Source organism: Macrobrachium nipponense, chromosome 17, assembly GCF_015104395.2.
Source record: "Macrobrachium nipponense isolate FS-2020 chromosome 17, ASM1510439v2, whole genome shotgun sequence".
In the NCBI taxonomy this organism is placed as follows: domain Eukaryota; kingdom Metazoa; phylum Arthropoda; class Malacostraca; order Decapoda; family Palaemonidae; genus Macrobrachium; species Macrobrachium nipponense.
In genome coordinates, this window is record NC_087210.1 from 28,420,357 (window position 1) to 28,446,932 (window position 26,576).

Here is a 26,576-nt window from a genome sequence, read left to right on the forward strand (position 1 = left end):
CGAACGCCTGCTGCACCTCCTGCTGTATCGAAGCTATGAGAGGGGCTGCCGAGATGGGGTCAACATAGCCGGTCGACTTGCCACCGGAGAAGATCTGAACAGCCAGCTTCTTGTCGAGAATGTACGGCTGGCCCTTGGCGGCGTTCTTCCCGAACCCGACCACCCACCCAAGCCTTCAGGGTTGCCAAGGCGACTTCCTTCACGGCGGCAGCCTGAAAGAGAAGGCGAAATGAAGCTTCTAGCGGTGGAGACAGGGTTGAACAAAGCTTAAAACTAAGTGTTATTAGTGATACGACCAAGAAGTCTAAGAGTAGACTTACCCCACCCAACAGCTGACTAACAAGGTCGTAGCAGATGGTGCAAGCTTCTGGGTGCCAGACGATCAGACCATTGTGGGTGGTGGCACACGGGGCGTGAGTCCTACACTCCTCATGGGCGCAGGGGTCGTAGAGTGTCGCGTTGCAACCCAGGACCTGACAGTTGGTAGCCTGTAAGTGGAGAGATACATAAGTATCAGGTGCACACTTACAGCCTAGCAATTGCTCCGCTGCATGCCGGAGCGTGAAAGTTAGATTAAACCAGAGCCCCGCCATAATACGTGTGGTAACTAGGCGGTTGGGGTTGTCTAAGGCTACGCCGGAGACAGGAGAAAGATTCCAACCAGGAGTGGTGAGGAGCCATGAAACCACGACGGAGAACGACGGAGATGGTACACATAAATAAATTAAAACTAAAATTCACCGTAATATTAGGGTATATCCTTATATATATATAACGAAGTATAAATTTTTTCCCGTCTACTAGAAGAGTGCCCGGGTAAGGAGTGAGCTCTCCTCCGGTAGCAGAAAAAAGGATATAGTAGGCAAGCGACAGACCACTAGTAATGTCCACCCCGCCCGCTGGCGGAGCCAGACGAACCTATAACCAAAGGGGCCCCCGGCTTCATTGGAGGCTCCGTTCATTACAGTAGGGGAAGGGTGGGACTGAGCAATAGGTGGGGGGTCCCGGCGTAACACGGCGGGAGAGAGAGAGAGGGGGGTGGCCTACCCCTCCCCGTCCCTACAGCTACCCGCTCGGTGACCCGGTACCCGAGACAAGTGGTCGCCCTGTACCCCAGCTGGGAGGGAGCTCCTGGCCTCCTCAGAGAGAGAGGGAGGAAGGCTACTGTGGTTGTCATGGCAACCAAGGAGTCCCCCAGACCCCTCCCTATACCTGGTAGGGAGGGAAGGGGAAGGGTAAGGTGCTATGGAACACGTGATCGCAGGTGGCCTAAGCCGCGATGGCAACACAACCATGGAGGGGCCACGTGAACCAGACTGTACCAACACATGGTACATGCACCTAGGCTAGCCTAACACCCTAAATAACACTGATAATACATCGTAAAGGGGGAAAAGACACTTTTAGTAAAAGAGAAAGAAGCCCAGGAGGAGGCAAGCTGTTCCGAAGAACAGTTGACTACTCGGAGCCAGCGGTAGCCGATGAAGAGCAAGAGCCGGGATGCTGGGCCAGAAACACGGTATAGCCCTAAATACCAAACTAAGAGAAATGGTAAAAGGGCTGTCCTAGCTATAAAAACGATGTAATAAACGATGAACGTAAAATAGTAAGCCCATAAGTATAAGATGTCCCAGTATGGGAGACCGGGAAATCTTAACACGAGGCGGCATGCAGCCGCCACGAGTCAACCGGGAGACCGTATATGACCTATAAAGAAGGAAAATACTGGTCCCTGGAAGACTAAAAAACAGTAAAATACTACTTATGAGGCACTTAACTTAGCCGATGCGATAGCTGCACGTTCCATCGTAATGACGAGGTAAAATTACGAAAAACACAACACGAGAGAAAAAAGCACTCAAGCGCTGCAAACCTAATGATTAAGGATGACCGCTAGGGGCGCTGCTGTCCGTGGCGTCGGTAGTAGTAGTAGTAGCGGCCGCATCACCCTTTGGTATCAGCTCTCTCTGGTGGGGATTTTATGTTGGAAGGTCTAAATGGTGAATGACTCGTGGTAGTGATCCCACTTGCCTATATTCTCATACCGACACTTCTTTTATAGAGTGAGTGAGTCAGTTTTACTGACATTTTCTTAATTTTGTTTTTCTCTGGTAATTTAGATTAATTTTACCTAGAAAGAATGATATTAAGGATACTTTCATAGGCCGACACGAGCTGAGCCCAGAAATGTTATATATTTGTATCGTGGCACATAATAACAAGAAACAAATAAAGAAATAACACACACACACACATATATATATATATATATAATATATAAGGATATATATATATTATATATATATATATGTCTATATATATATATATGTATAATTATATATATATATATAATATATATATGTAATATATCTGTATATATATATATATATATATAATATAAGATATATATATCTATATAGATAGATATATATATATATATCATATATATATATATATATATAATATATATATATATATATATATATATATATATATATATATATATTAATATATATATATATATATATATATATATAGATATATATATATGTATATATATATATGTATAATATATATATATATAATATATATATATATAAATATATATATATATATATATATATATTAATCTAGTTTGCAAGACAACAAATAATACATCAATTATTAAATATCTGTAGGTGGTAATAATTTTACTTTCTTCCTAGCATATAGGTGATGTCTAAGTGCATGGAGATTGCTAAATTCCTGTGGATGGTAGGAAGCAATAGTGGCTGACTTTGTTTCTTTTAGTTATTTGGTCAATTAAAGAACTACAGATATTGTCGTTGTTTTCCAACTGGGAGCAGATTCTTGCTAGATCAGCTTTATGAATAGTATATGTCGCAGCATAGAAAGTTTTCTTGCTTTTACCATAGAAGAAGCTAGTAGTATCTCACCCACTTAGGGCATGTACTAAAGGAAGTATCTTTGCCTCATCAACATCTATGACCTCAATGATCTGATGAATATGGATGAATTAGTGTATTGTTTGCATGTACAGCTCCTTCAGGCCTCCTGCTACTCAGTAATCATATATATATACACTTATCACCACGATGTCTGAGTCAGATGCCTTAATTATAACTCTTGAACATCCCACATGGATAAAGGCTGCTATAGACATGAATAAAGAGGTGTCAGCTTCTTCTTGTGTGAATGATACCAAATTCATGATATCTTCATTCTTGTCCTTTTCTTTGTGACTTGTATTTCTGTTTCTCACTATTCTAACATCTTGCCAATTTTCAAACACACCAGTCAAGACTATAGTTACACCATCTGGAATGATATGGGCCAGATTTGACCACTGTTCATAAAAAAAATTGTAACAAATGAGCTTTATTTATGTTACTTCTGAGAATGCTATCCTAATTTCTTATGACACGGCTACACTGATCCATTTGTGAATGTCCTCATCTATCCCAATATCCACTGGCATCTTTCAAACTGATTCCACTTTCCATGTTCCCATCATCCATGTCTCCATCATACCTATATGCCACCATGTGTATTTCATATTTCACAGTAACTTGTACCTCTCACAACAGCACAAAGGATACGGCAGACAGAGCTCATTGTTGAATGGCTTATATGAGCGTACCAGTGCCATAGCATCCACCACAATACCAGATTTGCTCTTCCATTCTGCTATATCTGGAGGCCACTCAGTCAGATTGCACTTTTATTACAACATTCCTAAAAGTGATGATTTATTCCTTTTTCTTAGTACAATCCTATCACATGATGAGTTCATTGAGGCAACAGAAGGAGGGTGGTTGCACAATTCATGTTTCAAAACTTCCTTCAGTTCCAAAAAGTGACAATCTCTTTCTAGTTCCATCACCATTCGTTTCAAGTACACTGTCTCATTACAAGTTCATTTACCTTCCTCTTTTGTGTTATTGGCATTTTGCACAGTGTTATAGCTTTGAATGTGAGAAGATTAGGTTTCTTAATTTTACCAGTACTCAAATCATCACTGATTTGTTCTGTTGCCACACTGCCATTAGCTATGGAGACAAAATGCATTTTGCCATATACAAATGGGTCAATAATCTGGCCACTCTCAATGGCTGATATAATGTGATCACATGAGTTACAGTGTCTTTTTTTGTTGCACTGATGGCTTCATAATGAAACTCATCTTGGGTATGCATGTGCATCACCCTAATTGAAATTGATATTGCAGCAGAAAATGGTAGTCTTAAACCACCTGGTTTTTACATTCTTGTTCACTGTTATTCCCTTTAATCCTGCTTGACCAGACCTACCTTTTGCATCACAGTTCTGTGAACATTACAGTGCTATATCTGTCCAGATTGCATTAAATTCTCCACAAGATGGCTTCACAGTAAAATATCCACGTTCAAATGCCTCATAAATTTCAGGAGCCTCAGTTTGAAGATTGCCCATTTCATGTAGATAACACATTACGTACTGCTTTAATGTATTTGGTATGATCAACAGCCCCTGCCATTCACCACTCCTCTCTGCATGAATGTATGACAGTAGGATTTCTATTATATGTAATTAGTTACACCAAATCTGGTAGGTCTTGCTGTACTTTTTACAAGATTCAAACTGGTCTATAAAAAATTGAAAATGTGGTAGAAGTTTTTGAAGTTTGTGCACTGTTTGCATTATGGGAGTACTCTCTTTTAGTTCCCTGCCCAGTGAGGACATTTCTGCCACTACACCCACACTGATTTCTTGTTGAATCCCCAATGTTCAAATGCATCAAACCTAAGGGCTTCCAGCAACTCATACACAAGCATGTGGGTTAATTGCTTGATAGTAACCTTTACCAGAGAGGACTTTTTCTGCTGTGCCATCTTTCAGTACACTGCTGAAGGCAAACAGTTCTTTCAAACCTGAACCATACATAAGCTTTCCAATTGCTCTTAGATAGTTTGTTAAGAAATGCAAGCCCTAGCCTTAGAATCTGGTTTTCATATTCACCCTGTGCATTTTTGCAGTGTGTAAATAATCTCATAAATAGATTCATCTTGGATAATAACAGTATGTGTCCTCCACATTCTTTTGTTGGTTTTCATGCATATTTTCACTGCTTCTACTACAACTACTGGGCGAGCAGGTGAATTGGATATGAAGGGGCAGTACCCAATTGCTGTAACTGGAATGTGTTTATGATTCAGCAAAGCATGTAACACTTTCCATCCAGGGCAATTAATTTCTACCTCAAGAAGTTTACTAGGACAAAGTTGGAGTAACTTCCAGCAGAGATTAATACTTGGGGTATCTGATTTGTGAGCCCTGCAAGAATTTCAGTATCATGCTTTTGGCCTTTTCTGGGAACATCTCATGCTTCAACTTCTTTACAGAGTGGACTGGGTTTACTGACATTATGGAAGTGTCATAATACTCTCTATGTGTGATATGCTTGTGTCTTATACTTGGCCTTCCAGCAACCCTGGCTGGTACATAACTATACTTGTCATATGCATACTAGAACCATCAAATGTACATTCAGAGAAATCTAAATTACCAATTGCAAAGTAAGTGAACTTACCTGAAACTATATTTGCAGGAATAAATATATTTTCATCATTTGTTTGTTCATCAACTTCAGCCTCTACCGTTTCTAAGACCCTTTGGAGCTCACTGTAACTAATACACAATCCTAACTGACTAAGCATGATATCTTTGCTCCTAATTTTATGATACACATATACAGCTAAAACAACATGCTGGGGTGTATGCAAACCAGTTACGGCAAACAAAATGTCTTGTGAGATGTTTAAAACACTTTCATGAATTTCTTGAGGATTAACAAGACGTTAATTTTTACCTACATTATCTGGAATTGCATCAGAAAGCAGAAGTGTAACTAAATTGTAAAGACTGGGTGGAGTTATGGCCAATGATTGGTCATATGAGACTTCACAGGAATCTAATCTACTCTTTTTGTACTGTGTTTTCATATCCCTTACATCTGATTTCATTTTTAGTTATGAGAGATATTGGTATTATTTAAACACATACTATACTATTTATAATGCTTTGTGTAAATTGGTACTACCTGAATATTTTTGAGGTTGGGCCAAGTTTTATGCAAATATCAAACTTTACCAATAGTTTAGAATAAATGTGTTTTTTTATACAATTTCCAGTAAATTTAGCAAATTTGGGTAAATATTCCTTATCTTAGCTATGATATTTGATGAATTGCAGCTTGACTATTTAACCAAAATGTACGAATTTTTTGGTAAATTTTCCCCAAATCATCATTTTTTCATTTGAAAAATTATCCAAAGGCCTATAGGTGTAATTTTTTGGTATATCATTTCCATCTTTATTGTTTCAAGGTCATTTTACCAGAATAATACGTGATTACAGTTACCATCCAAGTTACGACCTAGATCCGTTCCGACCAACAGGTCGTATGTCAGAATGGTCGTTAGTCGAAAATACCAGCCAAAATGGCCGACACGTGGATTATAAGTACTCGGTTAAAGTGGAAGATTATACTGTACTCGAGGACATATGATATGAATGTGTTGCATTTTTAAGTAACTTTTTCTGTTGAATAATATTATTGTGTATATACAAGCTGTTTATTTATCATTTTTATACCTTTTAGTTTCACTTTTATAATTTTATCATATATTTCTGTTGAATAATATTACTGTACATATGTATATACAAGCTGTTTATTTATAATTTTTATGCCTTTTAGTTTCACTTTTATCATACTTTTTCTGTTGAATAATATTACTGTTGTACTATACGTACAAGCTGTTTATGTATTTATCATTTTTATGCCTTTTAGTTTCACTTTTATCATTTTATCATAGAGATATTTTTAATATTATACTGTAGGTGCAATGTATTTAGCTTTTTTTTCAGTTGCTTAGTTGATATACTACATACATACATCTTAATATAATATGGTTTTAGAAATAAAATATTTATTACTGCAGTTGAATTTATTATACAAAAATACAAATGAAGATCAAAATACGAAAATAGAAAAGTTACAGTTCAAAAATAGAACATACAGTACTGTAGTACAAAATAGAAAATACATATGCATGTAAAAAAATAAGCAAAACAACACTCAAAATTAATGTTCACTGGTGCTTGGTTCGACGTCATCAACACTTTCTTCATACGCACGGTCGAAAGAAAGATCAGCTGTTAAGTCAGGCGAGGCAGGGGATGGGGAAGGGGTGGTTACTGCGCTGGCCGATGTAGGGGAGGGGGTGGCTTCGATGCTGGATGAGGCGGGCTTTTGTGTTCGTTTGACAAACATGCTAAGTGTCGTTTGGATCTTCTGCTTTTTCTTTTCATCGTAGATTTCTTTGTATGGCCTCATTACTTCTTGCATAGATCTCTCTATCCGGGCAAACCGTTCAACATTCGGATCCATTCCTTCCAATTTATGCAGCATTGTATTAAGCATTTGTATGGCTTCCGATAATCCCTTTACAGTAAACTTTCGTTCGGGCTCCTCCTCTTCTACAACTTCCTTTTCTTCCTCTCTTCTTTCTTCTTCAGCTTTCCTTTCTTCTTCTATTGCTAACAGTTCTTCATTTGTTAATTCCTCAGGTTCTTCACTTATCAGTTCTTCAATTTCTTCTTCATCACATCCTAACTCAAGTTGCTTTGCCAAGCTAACAATTTTTCCTCGGACCTTGCTTAATTCCTCTTCGTTATCGAAGCCAACAAAATCTCTGAGGAAGCGTTTGCAGCAGTGTTTCCAAATACCACTCATACATTTTTCTGTCACCAAATCCCAAGCTTTAGCGACATGCTTGATACAATGGTAAATGTTGTATGATTTCCAATAATCCCGCAAAGTCAGCTCAGGGTTTTCATCCATAGCTTCGATGGCTTGGTCAAAGGAAATTCTTACGTAGTGCGCCTTGAACGTAGAAATCGCACCCTGGTCCATGGGTTGGATTAGGGGGGTGGTATTAGGGGGAAGGAAGACAACGCGCACGTTAGGATGAAGATCATCCAAGTGCGTCGGGTGGCCAGGCGCATTGTCAAGCACTAATAAAATCTTAAACGGAATGCCCTTATCGCTACAATATTGACGTGCCTCGGGTACAAAACAGTTTAAAAACCAATCTTCAAACAGTGCTAGCGTCATCCAGGCCTTTCTGTTACTTCGGTAATAAACGGGAAGGGCATGTTTGTTCACATTCTTCAGTGCACGTGGGTTTTCTGAAAGTGCAATCAAAAAAGGTTTTAATTTATGTCCTGCGATGTTTCCACCGAACAATAGCGTGAATCTTTCTTTGATTGCCTTGTGCCCTGGTGCACTCGCGAATTCTTTGCTTATGTACGTGCCTTTCGGCATCTTTTTCCAAAACAAGGCAGTTTCGTCCACATTAAAAAATCTGTTCAGGCAAATATCCTTCTTTCACAATTAGTTATCAAATTCTTCAACGAATGCCTTAGCAGCAGGCGCATCACTGCTAGCAGCCTCGCCTTTCGTCAGAACATGGTGCACTTGGTACCGATCTCGGAATCGACGAAACCACCCATCACTCGCTATAAACTCCAACGAAGCATATTCTTCACCTCCTTTCTCTTTTAACATTTTAAATAAACTTGTTGCCTTGCTTTGCACTGCTCGCAACATCACTTGCACATTTCTTTGTCTATTATCTTCCAGCCACGTAAATAACAACTTTTCCATGTCTGCTATCGGTCCTTCACGCTGTTTGGTGATAATAGTTGACTTGATTGGGGCTGCTCCTTTCACTGCGTCCTTAATCCTTTCCTTGTCCTTTAGAATGGTGGAGACCGTGGAGTGGGAGAGATGGAGACTTCTGCTTATACAATTAACTTTCATCCCACCTTCATATTTCTTGATTACGTCCATCTTCATCTCCAACGTCAGTGCCTTCCTAGCTTTCTTGGCAGAATTGCATTCTGATGAGTCAGACTTTCTCTTAGGGGCCATGGCAAAGGTGTAATGAAAAAAATGTTCCTGCTACAATGTTACAGTACTGCTACAATGTCTAGACAGTGAGTGAGGTGGTTGGGATGAGTGTCTGGGATGCTGTGCTGCCGGCGCCGTCGTAACTGTCATACCGCGCCGCACGCACTACGCTACCGCGCTGCCAAACAGTAAACGCCGCCAAATATAAAAAAATAGACCCCTGTCGGACACTGTCGTAAGTACGGGTGGACGTAACTCGCGCAGGTCGTAACTCGGATGGTAACTGTATATAAACGAACAATCATATGGCGTAACATTTAATGAAAGTGGCCAACGCAAATAAAATAGATTATCCTAGAGAGCTATTTATGGCAATATTTAAGTGTTCAAAGGACCACATTTTTAAGAGCCGTCCCAATTATGGTGTGCTATATATCAATCTATCTTATAAATGCATCAAAATGTAAGGGGCCCACCGTGTAGGGTAAATCCCTTATTTTAACAGATAGGGGCATTTGACTTCTAGACTATAGTATAGGACTGCCAACTATAACTCCTCAAACATTTATATTATATATGGTGAATTCATAAATATTGACTCGGAAACTTTATCATCATCTCTGAACAGCAAGCAAGGCCTTGTTTAACCAACTAATCAGCTAGTTCCTAGATTATGTGCACTACACCAACTAGCAGTTTTGACACAACCCACTCATGTTAACAACCCCCTAAAAGTGGGTTGTTAACATGACAGATCTTTGTAATGCCTTATTTAGCAACAGGTTCCAAACTGAATGTGTTCATATCCTTGTAATTGTCTCCCTACTTAAGCAGCTAATTTGTTAGACTGTCTGCGGAAGTTAGGTACAGACATCGTCTTGGAGTGAAGATTTATGCTGATGGAAGCAGGTGGTGAACCCTACTAAGATATTCCCTTCCAACATTTGACAAATAAGAACAGTTTTCATTAAATAAACCTAGTAATGCAGTTAACATGCTTTAGAGTGAAACAACAATATATAAAGCGATGATCAGCATTTTAAAACAATATATTTATGTTTCAACTTGCAATGTTTACATTTTAAATGTTTACTGTGCTATATAATAAACCTAAATGATGTAGCTGTTCTATTTAGCAGAATATGGTTAAGAGAGGGTCTACTTCTTCTCAAAATATGTTCTAATACAGTATTCCTTATTCTCTGGATTATGTTGTAGTAGTACCTTTTCTCCAGTTTGATATTTTTCAGTGCTTAAATATAATGATGAAAACATGTATCAATACAAAAGATTTATTTCATAATAACATCATAAAAGCTAAACTCATCCATCAGGGCTCTAACTAAATTAAACATTACTAAGGGCTCGATACAGTATTCAGACATACCAAACAGAAAAATATTGTGTAGCCAGGAGAAAAAAGTTTTCAATGTTAATCAGGAGAAAAAAATCAAAATTGAAGAAAAATGAGGGGAGAAAGCATGAAACTAAGTGAAAATAAAACGCGGAAAGCACTGCAATAACAAAAAATTACTAATAGTAATAATGATGTAAAAACAGTACATACTAATAACAACAGCTAAAATATAATGAAATAAGCATCAATTGCATCTGAATTTATTTATATCCCTCAGAGATACTCAGTAAAAACCAATTACCATATTTTTATTATTGAGCAGTTCAAAGAGTTCAACAAATCACATTTTAGATTCTCATAAACTTTGTCCAAATAACTTAATCTAGCTGGAACACAGTAAAATTAACCTTTCACACATTCAGATCACTTGAATATGCCATGCATATCTATTATATGGAAACTCTTATGCAATGCTCACATCTCAGCTCAGTGACACCAGGAATAAGTTTCCCATGAGATTTCATGTCCCAGCGTATCTTGTATAAAAATGCCCATAAATATACTCAGGGACTGTTGCTGGTTTTAGTTGGTATCTTTTACAATATCAGGTGACCACTGTAATTTTACTTAATAAATTATTAAAAACTAATAGAAAGAACATGTATACTCGCTAAAAGGTACCACATTTCCCCATCCCTGTACATCTTGTATATACTTGTCAGTAATAAATAAACTTAAATATTGTTGATGTTTTCAGTTCTTATCTTTTTATGATATACTGTGTGCTGTAATTGCAAATTTCCAAAATAAAGTACAAAAAAATATTAGAAAGAACATGTACACTACTCACTAAAATTAGCTTGTGTTTTCATAATTATCTTGAAAAAGAGGCCCTGCTCAGCATAAAGTACAAAAAAAATATTAGAAAGAACATGTACACTATAACTCACGAAAATTAGCTTGTGTTTTCATAATTATCTTGAAAAAGAGGCCCTGCTCAGCATTGGAATGATTAACTTTCAATTCCTGTGGCAGGTACAGAAAATGTTTGAATTTTTATTTTTATTCCATAAGCATTTGCATACCCTTCTTCTTTCCACTGATGTTTTTTTTTCTTAAATTAGCAGATCATAAAGTTTGACAGTTAATGGGGTTTTGTTAATGTATATACATACTATGGGCCTGAAAGGTTTAAGGAAACTGCATATCTACAAATGAGAAGGGAAAGGAAAAAATTAAAATGCAACAGCTTGTTGACAAATGGACCCTCCTAGGAACCTTTTAAATTAAGCTGCATTTTCAAAATAAAAACCTCTTGCCTCAAAATAGCAAATGGACACCTGATTTAAATTTTTTTAAAAGACCATTGCCCCATAAAAATAAAATATGACCTACTAATTATCCACACCTCTTCTGGAATTTAGTTCATGTCAAGACAAAAGATAATCTTTTTTCATGTCAATTCACCAGCATCAATTCCAAGTAAGACTAGAATATAAAATATTATCCTGTACATATGTATATCTAAACTGAAACAATTCCATATTCAGCTGTAATCATTTTTTCATTCTATATCAGCAATAAATATCTCCCTCTATTTTTTCTATACATAAAAGCAGGCTTAATGTGATCAGCATTCACAAAATCATTTTACTCCTGTTCTATAACAGAATTATTCTTTAAGGACTCAACAACATTCTTTCATCTTATAAAATTGCAGAACTTCTACAAAATTAACAAGGATGCTGATAATGCAGTGATTAAAAAACAGAAAAAAATTTAAAAAGACCAAATCCCTAAGCTATACCCAAAGAAAATTACTACTGTATAATCAAACATACAATCAACAGTATAAATGCATTTAGGTAAAGGCCATATTGTTGTTTAAAAATTTACTTACCTGTAGTGAGAGCAGCAGTCCACTCTTGCTCTCCAGTTGCTCCCCAAAGAAGTGTAGCATGGCTCTTATCTTTGACAGGCGCTACTGCAAATGGCACCCGTGTAAGTGTACCTCCCATGCCTGATTTTTGAGGTGAAGTGTAGCGAAGAGACGCTGAAAAAATACACACCATTATTTCTTGCATAATTTCAATATTATCAAACCAAATTTCAATATAAAGTACAAGAAAAATAGGAACAATTTCAAATTTAATCAGCCACATAAAAAAATGGAAATTACTTAACCAACACAATGCTAAAGTAATCTTCATTTCTTATTCAAAACAGGAAAAATCAAGAAACATATTTGACAAATATAATACCGTATATTTCCGGGTATAAGACAATCTTTAGATAAGACAAAGTAAAAAATCATGGAAAATTTTCATGAATATATCTTATATCTGTAGTATAGGACAACTTCTAAATTACAAAACCGAAATGTTTTTTGGAGAAAAGTTTATTTGCAAAAATTCAACAGTACAACTATATTCATAATAATGATGACTTGAATAAAGGTTGTTTTGTTTGTTGTATCCAATTAAAGTATCACTATTATCATATTGTTAATGTATTACAGAATATAAACATCACCATGTACATCACTTGCCTTTGATATTGTTTACATTCTCAAAACCTCAAGATTTGAAAATTATCGATATCTTCATTACCACTATTTGTTTGAAGAGATGTAATTTGGAGATACCTTTTATCATAAATTAACTAAGTTTGGTTGAAAACGTGCACATATTACTTCATTGTATAAGCATTAGGTGCGATTTCTCCACATCCAAACATCACTTCCGCCTGGCCATTATGTGCTATATAACCTTAAGCTTTAATTTAGTAGTAATATTCTTTCTTGAGATCTCTATTGTATGAGGGATGAACAAAAATGTATTTTATTTTTACCTATGGAAGCCACTACTGAGAATTGGCAGGGTGTGACAACTTGAGGATTTAAACAGAGCTCTTGATAAATGCTCGATAGTTACAGTAAATAGCATCAGTAACCAACTGTTTCGCAATTTGGTTGTTTATGTTAACTGAATTTTTCAGTGGAGAATGGAGGTGTATCATTAGTATAACAGTCAGTGAAATTTTGAGAGAGAGAGAGAGAGAGAGAGAGAGAGAGAGAGAGAGAGAGAGAGAGAGAGAGAGAGAGAGAGAGAGAGAGAGAGAGAGAAGGGGGGGAGGGGCTGGCTATTGCCTCAGTTAGGTTGTTACATTGATAGATGTCCACTTGCAAGTCGAATAAAAATTGTATTGAGAATAATGATATAATTTTAATAAAACTTGATTTACTGTAATCATATTGCATTAATATCGTATCACAATATATGAACAGAGCGATAATGCGCCATTTGCATTCTGGTTTTGTTTACAGCAATAAAATAATCAGCTGACTGCATTTTACCGATTTCATCACTGTCTTTAGTTGCCAAATGGAACTTAATTCAGAGATACATTCCTTTCGTAAATTATCAAAGCTGGGTTTAACAAAGACAATTCTATATCATGTTTTTCATACATATGTTCCCTAAAAGGGGAATCAATGTTTTGTTTATGTTTCACCACAATCTCAAATAACTGCTAATAACAATACAATAATGAATGATAATTACCATATACAATTATCATTTATAAGACTGAATTGTTCTAAACAGTTACAAACAGCTTTGCATGCTGCCTCACTTGAAGTTCGCTGCGTTCTGTTGTAAAAGCATGGGGAACGTGAAAATAGAAAGTGTCATAAAATCATTTAAAAAATGTCATGGATGGTACTGAAGATGATTTGTATGAAGCCTAAGTTGAATCACCAGAACCAGGCTGGAATCCCTATGATGTCAGCACATGTGATAAATCTTGTGATATGTATGAGAAACTTTGAATGAAACACGAATATTGTTATCCTAAATGTTATTACTACTGTAATTACACTACCATTGAAATTTCTAAAAGGTTACCGAAAGATAGAGGTTGCTGTGAGCACAACCGCAACTCAAGGTTTACAATTGCTCAGCTGGGATATCATAGATAAAAGTTTGTTTCATTGACTTAGAATTATTCCTTAAATAGGCTATTTGTTATGAAGATATGCCAATAATATATAAGGTAAAAATGGTTTTATTACCTTTATTATCAGTTTATTTCATAAAGGGAATCTTCATGTATGTTGGTGGTTAGGCTATAGCACCAAAGCCAAGGCTAGCCTACCGATACACATCTTAGAATTCAAGATTTGATTTTTTCTAAAAATCAAATCTTGAATAAGACAACCCCAAATGTTTAGGGGTGAACTTTAGGATTTAAAGGCCATCTTATTAGTGGAAATATACAGTACTTGTCATCATAAACATCTATTTTAGTTTTTCCCTTCATAGGGTTAGATATGATGTATGCTTTTTTTTTTTTGGCCCTGTGCACTTTCTACTTGAATTCCCATCTGGCTGAGAGCTTTTCTACTGTTTTACCCTACCAGTACCTCACTGCTTCTCATCATAAGGAAAAAGTTTTCAATCTTTGAGATATGTCTATTTTTTTAGCAGCTGGACTTCTCTCTCCAGCTCCTTGCTTTACTAATGGGATATTTTGATTTATCAATAGTCTAGTTATCTCTTTCCATTTCATCAAGGATAAACATTTCTTATTGTCAATCCCTGCTTCACTGTCCATTGTATCCCTAAGCTATTAGAAACACTCTACTTCTTTTAAGTCCTGTCATTCCATCACAGCAGTATTCTCCACTTCCTCTTGTCTCCACTGGCTGCTCTTACACATTTCAGGCAAAAAAATCTACAATAACATGCAAATTTTTTAATAAATGGAATAGAAAGAATGGATTTATGAAAGGAAGATTTCCATATATCCTCCCCTAAAATTAAAAACAGCCTGCGATAACTACTGGGCTAGACTAATAAGCATCCAACCATTTGAAAGTTACATCACTTGAATAAAACAGCAACTGTGGATTGGCAGTATCAATTACCTGCATAAACAGAAGAAATATCCATGTTGCATTTACATAAAATTAACAAAAAATAAAGCTGTATAATTTTGTGGACCAGAACCATTACCTACTCAACTTTGCTATCTGTAGACTTTAAAAGTTGACCTGCCATAACCTGTTAGAGACTGTATTACTTCCGACCTGCTTCTTGCAATGTCTTGTGAATATAATCAGCCTCTAGATACCATTTCTAGACTCCTTGGTTCTCCTTAGGCAGCAAAAAATGGAATAGTAAAAGATCCTCCTAATTACTTATTACTCATGGATCATGTGAGAGATGGAGTGGTGAAGGGTACTGTGGAACAGTCCTGGCTGACTTGTATTTGGATTTTAACTAACAGGTCAGGTAAAAATGAAAATCCCGGCACAAAACCTCAGGCATAATTCTCCCAAAGATAGTAGTGTTAATATCATTGTGCTGTTTTAAATATGGTAATGGCAAGAAAAAAACTGCTGGATAATCCTCTTGTTTTACTGAAGAACCCAAATTTAGATCATGAAACTTAAGACATGGGAGAGGGCACCACTATTGCTCTTAATGATAAATAATGATAACTTTTGTTGGCAAACAAAGTGAAGAAAATTTCTGTTCCCAGATCAGCCAGGTAATCTAATCAACTCCAATTACAAAACACTGTACTAACTAGAATCAATTTCATTTGGCCTAGTAGAGGGTATTGGATGAAGCTCTGCAAGACCCTACAATTGCCTTAGCTGTCTCTTGTGAAAGCTCCAACTTGACCCATTCTGATAAACCTACAACCATGAACCTGCTGGGCGGTTACTGTGGTATCTGTGGAAGTGTGCCTGTCTAAACAACTTCTCCCAGGCTGGCAGCCTTCAAAGATTGTCCATTCTTGGGAGGGTGCTCGTAAGTGAAAACCGACAGTAAACGAAACCTGGCAATTTGCGGTGCTTATGGTACCAATAACTGGTTAAAGGTACCGATAACCGGTTGATGGTACCTCTAATAGGTATGTTATGGCGCAATAAAGTGCCGACAACCGAAACTTGGTGCCTTATGGTGTCATAAATCGCCAATTTTTTGGCGCTAGACAATCGCCATAAAACCGGAGGCTTCCTGTACTGGGTTTCATGAAATAATTAGTTTGTTTTAAAAATCAGATATTTACTAAACCATACCAAAGGATACAGATAAAGGCAGGAGTGTAAAATTAAACAAGCACCAAGAGCATGAAGTGTCAAAACTATTGGGAACACATGTGAAACTGGTGCTGCTGATTTATCATAACTATATATACTTGACTATCATTCACACATCTCTCTCTCTCTCTCTCTCTCTCTCTCTCTCTCTCTCTCTCTCTCTCTCTCTCTCTCTCTCTCTCTCTCTCGTATAAGTTGAATAGTTGAATAATATTCCAAAACTTACTGTCCAGAGATGTGACTGAACTGGCAACAGATAATGTATGGGTTCGGTTATCTCTTGGAACACTGGCAATACCTGTAAAATTTTAAAAATTTATAAATCAAACAAAAACTACAGACCGTTTCTCAAAAATTACATTTTTCATAATAAAACCAAGTTTCATAAATACTTACCAAAATATTACATGGTTAACATTTCTAACTCACACAGCAACTTTTTTCAAATTCAGTGGTAGTGCTTCTTCTGTTTTTGCCTAGGTGACAGACCTGTCCACTATGGTAAACACAGAAAATATCCATAAGTATTTTTTTTATGGAGGTTGGATACATGGACATATTTTACTCCAAAACATTAAAGCATGGTAATGAGTTTGAAATGGAAAAATCTGCCAGCATTGGATAAAATGCTCTTTGTTTCCTTACCTGGTAAGAGAGCTACTGCAGGTGAAAACTGCTTCTGGTTGGTGATCATCTTAGCCCATAGTGGCATGTCTGTTGAGCTGTGGGGCACCTCTACTTAAGTGGGAGCTTTGCAGCAGAGGATATGCCTGATGGCTAACAAAGCATACAATAAGGTGCCCTTGCTCTGGGCACAGTGCCAAGAATAAAAAACCAGACAGCACTGTCATCTACTATGAAAACACTTGTAAAACACCACCACCTATCCACTGAGACTGGTGGAAACTCCAAGTACCTTATATCCCCACTCCCTAAAACTCAAATATCCTACACCAAGGTGAAAAGATTGGAGAACAAAGTGCTTCCTATAATTCCATACCCAATACTATGACAGCCACTGATAACGGAGCCAAGGTACTGCAATCATTGAACACTGTTTCCACTTCTTCAAGTAGTGAGAGGCAAAAATGGATTTGCACATCCAGTAGGTGTACTGAAAAATGAAGGTCAAAGACATGTTATGTCCGAAGGCTAAAGAGGTAGACACTGCTCTGATATCATGAGCTCTCACTTTAAAATTTGGTAAAATGTCTTACTGGATCTGGGAATGAGGTTCTCTAATCAAATCTCAGGAAGAAAAACAAGGTTTCTTTGACAAATGATGCTATGTATTTCTTACTGAACACCACAGATTACTAGATGGACCCCTCATCTTTTCTGTCCTATTCAGGTAGTTTCTTAGGGCTCTGACTGGAGGACATAGTAGTACTCTCTTTTCTTCCTCGTGGCCAAGAATACCCATTAATTTCTTAATGGTAAATGAACAAGGCCAGGGCTTGGACGGGTCGTCGTTCTTGGCCAAAAAGCCTAGGGTGAAGGAGCAAACTGCATCTCCTTGAGAAGCAGAATGAAGAGGTTCAAAAGATAGGCTTGTCAGCCTGTCAGCCATTTCAAGACCACATCTAGATTCCAGGGGACCAAAGTGCTATCCTTCCTCTGTTTTGCCACATCAAAAGACTTTAACACGTCCTTAAAACCAGAGTTTAACAAGAGATCCAGACCTCTATGCTTAAATACCGAGCTAGGCATAGCCCAATAACCTTTAATACTAAAGGAGGACAAATTCCTAGAGTTCCTCAGGTAAAGAAGGATATCTGCAATCTGTATCACACGGCTCAGAAGATGAGAGCTTCTGGTTGTGGCACCACCAACAAAAAACTGACAACTTGGCCTATTAGACGAAGCTAGAAGATTTTTGCCTGCACTGTGCAATAGCCTCTGCAGCTCCCCTTGAAAAACCTTTTGCTCTGACAAGCTTACAGACAGTCAGAAGCCTGTCAAGGCGAGAGCAGACAATTCTCGGTGGGACAACTTTGGTGGTGTCTTCTGAAGTGGGGTTGCCTGATTAAAAACAGTTTTTAGGAAAGAAGCCTTGGGTAGTCAACTATAGAGCAACCAAAAAAGGTCAGAGAACCAACACAGGCCTATGAGGGTCATGGTCACATTATGGCGCATCTGTAAACTTGTTCAAGACCTCCCCGATCATGCTGAAGGGTGGTAAGGCATATAGGTCTAGGCTCAACCAATCTTGTAGCATGGCGTCCATGACCCATGCAAGAGGATCTGGGCTGAAAAGTTAAAGAGAGGTAGGAGTTGAGATGGTTCTTGGAGATGGCAAACAGGTTTATCGTTGGCTTGCCCCACAGTTTCCATAGATCCAGACAAACTAGGGGATCCAGGGTCCACTCAGTGGGAAGGACCTGCTTTCAATGGCTCAGCTTGTTAGCCCTCACATTTAACTTTCCCTGGATAAAGCAGGTGACCAGACTCACTCAATTTTGGTCTGCCCACAGGAGTAATTCTCTTGTGACTTGGCAGAGAGAAAAGGAATGGGTGCCACCTTACTTGCGAATATAGGCTAAGGCAGTGGTGTTGTTCACAAGCACCACAACTGTCTTGTTGCAGACAATAGACGAAAAATTCTGAAGGCCAAACTGAACTGCCTTCAGCTCTCTAACATTGATATGTAAGCTCTGCTGATCCAGGGCCCATGTCCCCAGAGACTTCTTGATTCTCCAATAGGGCTCCCCTGTCTATGTCTGAGGCATTACAATAAAAGGCTAGTTTGGGATTCAGAGGATGAAGGGGCTTCCCTTCTGACAGCCACCAGTGCAAGTCCAATTTGATCTCTGGGGTGATCTAAAAAACATAAATATATGGCTGTGTCTTCAAGTAAAATTGAGAACTCTCATATGTATTCTGCCCAGTCTGACAAACATTTTCTATGGATGCCACAGTAGGCTCATCCACAACTGAACCAAGCAAGACGAAAGGGCACGAAAATTCTGGACCATCTGAAGGCAGCTGGATAGGCAGTGCCTAGTTATCAGTGAACTCAATTATCAGTGGGCTCGGTTTTCAGCGTTTTATAGCTTCTCTAGCAACGAAAATTGGTGATTTTCAGCATAACAATGTGCTGATTTCCAGTTATCGGTGCCAATAATAGAGTTATGATACATATCTAACTGATACATACCTAACAGAGGCGCCATTAACCGGTTATTGGCACCATTGATCACTGATTTTCTGTTATCAGAGATTTTTGCTTATCATGAAGCCATCAAATAGGAACCCCTGCCGATAACAAAAGTAGAATGTGCCCACTGATATCAACGTGTGAGGGGAGCGTGTGTGATGGAACCATTAGTGTCGGTGCAACAACAACCACCTGGTGTGACATAGGTCTACAATGAGTAGTGAAAATGAAATTATCTTGAACACATTTCTTTTATATTTGATTGAGGAATATGGAATTTTTATTATAAAATTAATATTAATAATACTTAACTGTGTAATTTATCTAGCCCTAAATCCCCAAAAACCGCACCAAAATTGACCACATTGGCAACTCTGTTACCTCCTATTCTGTCCGCCAGTTGGCAACACTGTCGTTGACAGTTACAAAACCTTCCCTTGAAAATCAGTTGTAATAGGCAGATCGTGGGGTAGGATGGGTGGGAGTAGATAAATTATACAGGTAAGTATTATTAATATTAATTTTATGATAAAAATTCCATATTAATAAACATTACCTTAATATAATTTATCTAGCCTGATTAACCACATTGAAAAGGAGGAGGGAATCTAAGTATAATTCCCCTTTCGGGCAGAATAGGACATAAAACAATCAAAGAAATATACTATATCATAGGCAGTTAAAAACTCAACCAGAGGTCTAAGATACTAAGAACTCAAAGTCTCCTACCATAATGCTGCTGAACTGCGGTAGTAAAGGACAAGGAGTAAGTGCATAGTCAGTCTGTCTGTATTAAAGTCAGGTGACCGACAAGGTGACCAGTCAGACGAAATGAGGACAGCAAGGCTGCAGCCTGATGACTTTATCAAGCACTACAACGACACCTGCTCTCTCATGAATGTCTGGCGCCAAGAGAGAGGAGCGGGTATTGACAACTCTTTCCTTGAAGGATGAGTGCCTGGACTGCCAGGGCAATTCAAAGCTAAGCAAACATTGGAGGTGTATCAACGCAACCCAACGTTGCCAGCAGCCATATCAACTCATGAGCAACTCCTGACTCGAGCTTTCTAGTGCCAAGAGAAAGGAGAACGGAGCAAAAAGGCGACTCAGTCGCGAAGGACGAGTGCCGGCAGTCCAACCTGGTCTCATGTTAAACGATCATCGGAGGGTGTATCAACGCAACCGAATTCGTCAACCAGAAACTCAGGGCTACTAAATGTCGCCTGATCTCGCACGAGTGTCTGACTCCGAGAAAACAGTTGAGACAAAAAGTAGATGGTGAACGAGTCACCAGATGACGGCAGACGATCCATCGACTAATTCCCTATCCAGAAGGACAATGGGAGAAGCGTGAGTCGTCAGCACAAGCGAACCAGTGGCTAGTCCTAGGTTGGCATCAACTTTGGGAGAAGCATAGTCGCCAGTGCCGACAACCCAGTGGCTGGTCCCATGTCACACTGACAATGGAAGCAGCATGAGCTGTCAAGCAGCTAGTCCTTGTCATCAACAACACCTAAATACCAAACTGCCTAATTCCCATTATGACTAAACCAAAAGCTGCCACAAGTTATAATGTAAAAACAAAAACTAAAAATATATACAACAAAAATAAATAATATACAGGTAGCAACCAAACGTAAATCAGGAAGACTACCAAATTCTCCTGTCTGACAACCTGTCCTGCCATTCCCAACGGGCCCAAAGAACGAAGGACGCCTAGAACTAGAGAAATATCCCTCAAGTAAAAAGAGGCAAAAACAGATTAGAATGCCAAGTCGCCACCTCAAGCACCTTGGCGACTGAGATGTTCTCCATAAAAGCTACTGATGTAGCAACTGCTCTAATACTGTGTGCTCTTGGCGTCTGGCCTTCAAAGGCAGCCGAACCACCAGTTTTAACAATAGGATCTCTGAGAAAAATGAATACACCATTCTTTGATATAGGTCTCTTGACATTTCGGGGTGAAACAAACAGATGACAGGGACGACCCTGAATGTCCTTCGTCCGGCGTAAATAGCATGAGAGCGCCCTAACAGGGCAAAGAACTAATTCCTCATTTAAATTACCAACAAAGTCGACCAGCAACTTTAGAAAGAAAGACCTGGGAATGGGATTATCAGACGATTCAGTCTTTGCGACAAATTTGGGAAGGTATGACAAATCATGTCTTGTCCTGATCTGGCAACCAGAAAAGAGTGTGCTTGCAGTTCACCCACCCTCTTGGCTGTAGCCAGCGAGTCAAGGAAGAGTGTCTAAGAAGAGAGGTCCCTAAAATCGGCCGTATTCAGAGGCTCAAACAGAGGGAACCTTAAGGCTTGAAGGACTTTATTAACGTCCCATGTTGGAGGAGAACACTGCGGACTGGGTCGAGATAGGGAAAAGGATTTAATTAAATCTCTAATGACATAAGATGAAGAGATTTCAGGGAGCCTCGCCTTAAAAACATACAAAGCATCGACCTATAACCCTTGATGCACGAAGGAGACAGGGACCTGTCATGATGTAAATGAACTAAAAACTCCGCTACTTTCGGTAAGGAAGGTCTAGACATTAAATGTCCTTGACATTTACACCGTCTGTAAACCGACCATTTAGCCTGATAATTTACTCTGGTTGATTGCCGTCTGGCAAGAGCCCACTGTTGCGCCACTCTCAAATAGAACCCTTTGTGCTTGGAGAATCTCCTGACAATCTCCAGGCATGATGATGAAGCATGTGGAGCCTCTGATGGAACCGATGAAAAAGGGGTTGTTTGAGAAGATCTGGTCTCTCTTGTCAGACGAATGGGGGGCTCGAGCTTCCAGTAGGTCAGGAAACCACTCCTTCTGTGGCCAGAAGGGGGCAATCAAGGTGAGATCCAGATGCTTGGTTGCCCTCATTTTGTTGAGGACTGACCTCACCGGAGTGAACGGAGGAAATGCGTAGGCTTGAAGGCCCTCCCAGTCCTGCAAAAGTGTCTGTCCCAGCACTCTGAGGAGTCTGGTAAGGGGTGAAGAAGATCTGGCACCGAAAATTCAGTGGGTTGGCAAACAGATCGACTGTGACAGGCCACTTCTTCCTGAGGCTGTCAAAGACTTCCAGGCAAAGTGTCCATTCCGAAAATTGAACTTCATTCGGTCTCGACAAGGCGTCTGCTAAGACATTGTGATGGCCCAGGATAAACTGAGGGACCAACGTAATCCCCCTGTCTTCTGCCCACACAAGATTGATCGCGCTTCTTGAGTGAGAAGGTCCGACTGTGTGCCACCTTGGTTTCTTAAGTATGAGACGGCTGTGGTGTTGTCGACGAAGGTCACGACAACCGACTCCAACAGTTGATCCTGAAATGAAAGAAGGCCTAGGTACACTGCCCTTAGTTCCCTCCAATTTATTGACATGATCCTCTCTTCCTCTGACCAAAGGTCTGAAGCGGCTTCGGAGCCCAGGTGCGGGCCCCAACCTTGATCCGAGGCGTCTGACCAAAACATTAGGTACGGCGGAACTGAAAGAAGAGATGTCCCTGACATGAGGCGGTGAACTTGCATCCACCAACGGAGATCCTTCCGACATTGTGGAGAGGAGGCGACTATCATGTCCTCGGACACGAAATCCCACGACTGGTGAAGTGACGACTGAAGGGACCTCATTCTGAGACGACCTCCGGGAACCAGTTGGATGAGGGATGACGAATGGCCCAGGAGAGTCCTCCAAAGGGAAACTGGCTGCATTACTGAGGACAAAAATTTTCCGACCAGACTTAGAAAGCTTGTCTATCTATTTCGGAGCAGGAGAAGCCCTCAAAATCTGGGAATTCAAAACAATCCCCAGATAAGTCATGATCTGGCAAGGGATTACACTGGACTTGTCGAAGTTGACACGAATACCCAACTCGACACAAAGAGACAGAACTATCTCCCTCGACCGGAGACATTTCTGTAGAGATTTGGCCTGGACTAGCCAATCATCCAGGCACCGAAGCATCCTTACATTTAACCCTTTAACGCCGATTGGACGTATTAAACATCGACGAAAATTGTCTGTCAAGTGCCGAACCGACATATGGTACATCGACGAAAAAAAGTTTTTTTAAAAATTCGTGGAAAAATAGTTATAAGCCTACTAGGCGAAAACTTTTGAATCACGCGCCTTGGGGGATGCTGGGAGCTCACGGATCAAGCTGTTGTTTTGTTTACAATCGTTACCCAGACGCGTAAGCGCGAATTTCTTTCTTCTCACACTAAAAAGCATCAGCGACACATCTCAGAAATTATTTCGTCACTTTGACAAAATTTTTGCACCATTTTATATTAGCCGTTAAATAGAGTACAGGCGGTCCCCGGGTTACGACGGTTCCGGCTTACGACGTTCCGAGGTTACGACGCTTTTTCTTAAATATTCAATGGAAAAATCCGTCCTGGGTTACGACGCTTGTTCCGAGGTTACGACGCTGACGCTTCCGACGCTCCGAGTTAACGACGCTTTTAAAAAACTCATACTATGATAAAACTCCTTTATAGTTTAGCACAGTATATTAATAAAAATAAGTTTCTGGTTAGATTACAACAAAAATTTTGAGGTTATGATGATTTTCGACACTTTTTATGTCGTATTTTTCTATGTTTTTTAGTGACGCCTCATATGCGGAACTAGTTTCCGAGCGAATGAATACATACTAGCTTGCGGTGCGCAAAGTTTACATATAACAGTCCAAAAGCACAAATAATGAAAAAAATCATTGCTTGTTTCCAGTAATAATAACAAAACGAAGTTTCTGGTTAGATAACAATGAGAGAGGAGAGAGTAGAGAGAGAGGAGAGAGAGAGAGAGAGAGGAGGAGGAGAGAGAGGAGAGAGCGAGAGAGCTAAGAGAGAGTAGGCGTCTTCCGACGCTCCGAGTAAGGACAGAGAAGTGTTCGTTTCGTTAAACGGCCTCTGACTCATGGCAGTAAATGTTTTGTTGATACTAATAATATAAGCCTATTTAAAGATACGTTTACTTTAATTAGTCTATATGATACGTAAATAGTAATCAACTGTTCTTGTAGCCCTCAAGATTTGGCAAAATCGAAGTATCCAAAGAGAGACATTATCCAGTACACTGGAACCTTGACATACGAATTTAATTTGTTCCGTTACCATCGTCGTATATCAAAACAGTTGTATCTCAAAGCATTTTTCCCATTTAAAATAATGTAATATGTATTAATCCGTTCTAGCGGTATGAAACCACACCTAAACACAGCTAAATTACATATAATATACACAATTTATACACAAACGAGTAATAACACACATAATGATAAAATAACATAGCAATGTGATAAATGATAATAAATGTTAATAAAATCAATTAAAAAAAAGAAAGGAATTTTACTTACCACAACGAAAGATGGCGTGAGGCCAGCAGGGGGAAGAGGTAGGGAAGGGTGGCAGAAAACGATTTGTTCTCTTTTTATTTACGTATGTACACTAATAACTACGTAATAAACACAAATGAAATAACATTGCTAAACTAATTTTTATTTTTTTATTTTAATCAGTTTGTAGTTTAGAAATAATGGTGATGCCTTTGGAAGGTTTTATGCTTTGCTTTAATTTCATGTTTTGCTTCCATCGAAATCATTTTCTTGGGTTTTTTCTTATCACCTGCTTTGTCTTTAGCTTTGAGACCCATGGTTAATAATAAAATAGACAAAATACACGAAAAAATAGGCGCAAATACAACGAACTAAACAACGACGTGTTAACATGCAGCACCAACAAACAAACAGACTGAACGCCATTTATCGGTCGCCTATACAACTAACACTCATCGCAAAATCGTATCTCAAATATTTCGTTGTATATCAAAGCTTATATTTTCGCAAATTTTCTGTTGTATCTCAAAACATTCGTATATTAGGGCAATCGTATGTCAAAGTTCCAGTGTAATTTGATCAGAGAGAGAGAGAGAGAGAGAGACGCCTTGGCAACAATGGTCACCGTCTCGGGGATTGACGTAACATTTATTTTCTGAACAGATAGGACAGAGAAGTGTTCGTTTCATTAAACGGCCTCTGACTCATAGCAGGAAATGTTTTGTTGCTACTAATATATAAGCCTATTTAAAGATACGTTTACTTTAATTAGTCTATATGATACGTAAATAGTAATCAGCTGTTCTTGTAGCCCTCAAGATTTGGCAAAATCACTCCAGGTTGTACATAAAACTTCAAGAATGTAGTGTCACCAGAGGATTACAATAGTTTTTACCTTCAAGAACCAGCATTCTTTTATGAAAATAACTCCAGGTTGTACATAAAACTACAGGAAACAACATGTAGTGTAACCAAAGGATTACAAGTAAGGTTTTTATAACTTTTTATTAGTTTAAGACATATTTCCAAGCGTCGTTCCGGCTTACGACGATTTTCGGCTTACGACGCGTCTCAAGAACGGAACCCCCGTCGTAACCCGGGGACTGCCTGTATTACATATGAAAATGTGCACAATTTCATGTAGAATACAACAAAAAATAACACATGGTTGTAGCTTTTATCAGTTTTGAAATATTCTCATATAAATAACGATAAGTGCCAAAATTTCTACCTTTGATCAACTTTGACTCTACCTAAATGGTCGAAAAACGCAATTGTAAGTTAAAACTTTTATATTCTAGTAATATTCAATTATTTACCTTCACTTTGCAACAAATTGGAAGTCTCTAGCACAATATTTCGATTTATGGTGAATTTATGAAAAAAAACTTTTTCCTACATCCGCGCGATAACTTCCGAAAAATCATAAATTTTTTGTCCGATTGTCGTAATGTTTGTACCATTTTAAATTAGCCGTTACATAAAGTTTTATATTTGGAAATGTGTGAAGTTTCATGTAGAATACGACAAAAAATAACACATGGTTGTAGCTTTTATCAGTTTTGAAATATTTTCATATAAATAACGTTCAGTAAACTTTGACTCTACCGAAATGGTCGAAAACCGCAATTGTAAGCTAAAACTCTTGCATTCTAGTAATAC

General features: G+C 38.6%; 1 protein-coding gene across 1 annotated transcript in view; it reads right to left on the minus strand.

The window, feature by feature from the left end:
• The window catches only part of LOC135196150 (GATOR complex protein Iml1-like), a gene marked incomplete in the record, with an annotated part of 480,334 nt that overhangs the window by 217,617 nt on the left and 236,141 nt on the right, over positions 1-26,576 (minus strand). Inside the window, 2 exon segments of the mRNA XM_064222704.1 lie at positions 12,211-12,363; positions 16,649-16,720. Coding sequence (XP_064078774.1) covers positions 12,211-12,363; positions 16,649-16,720 — 225 coding nt within the window.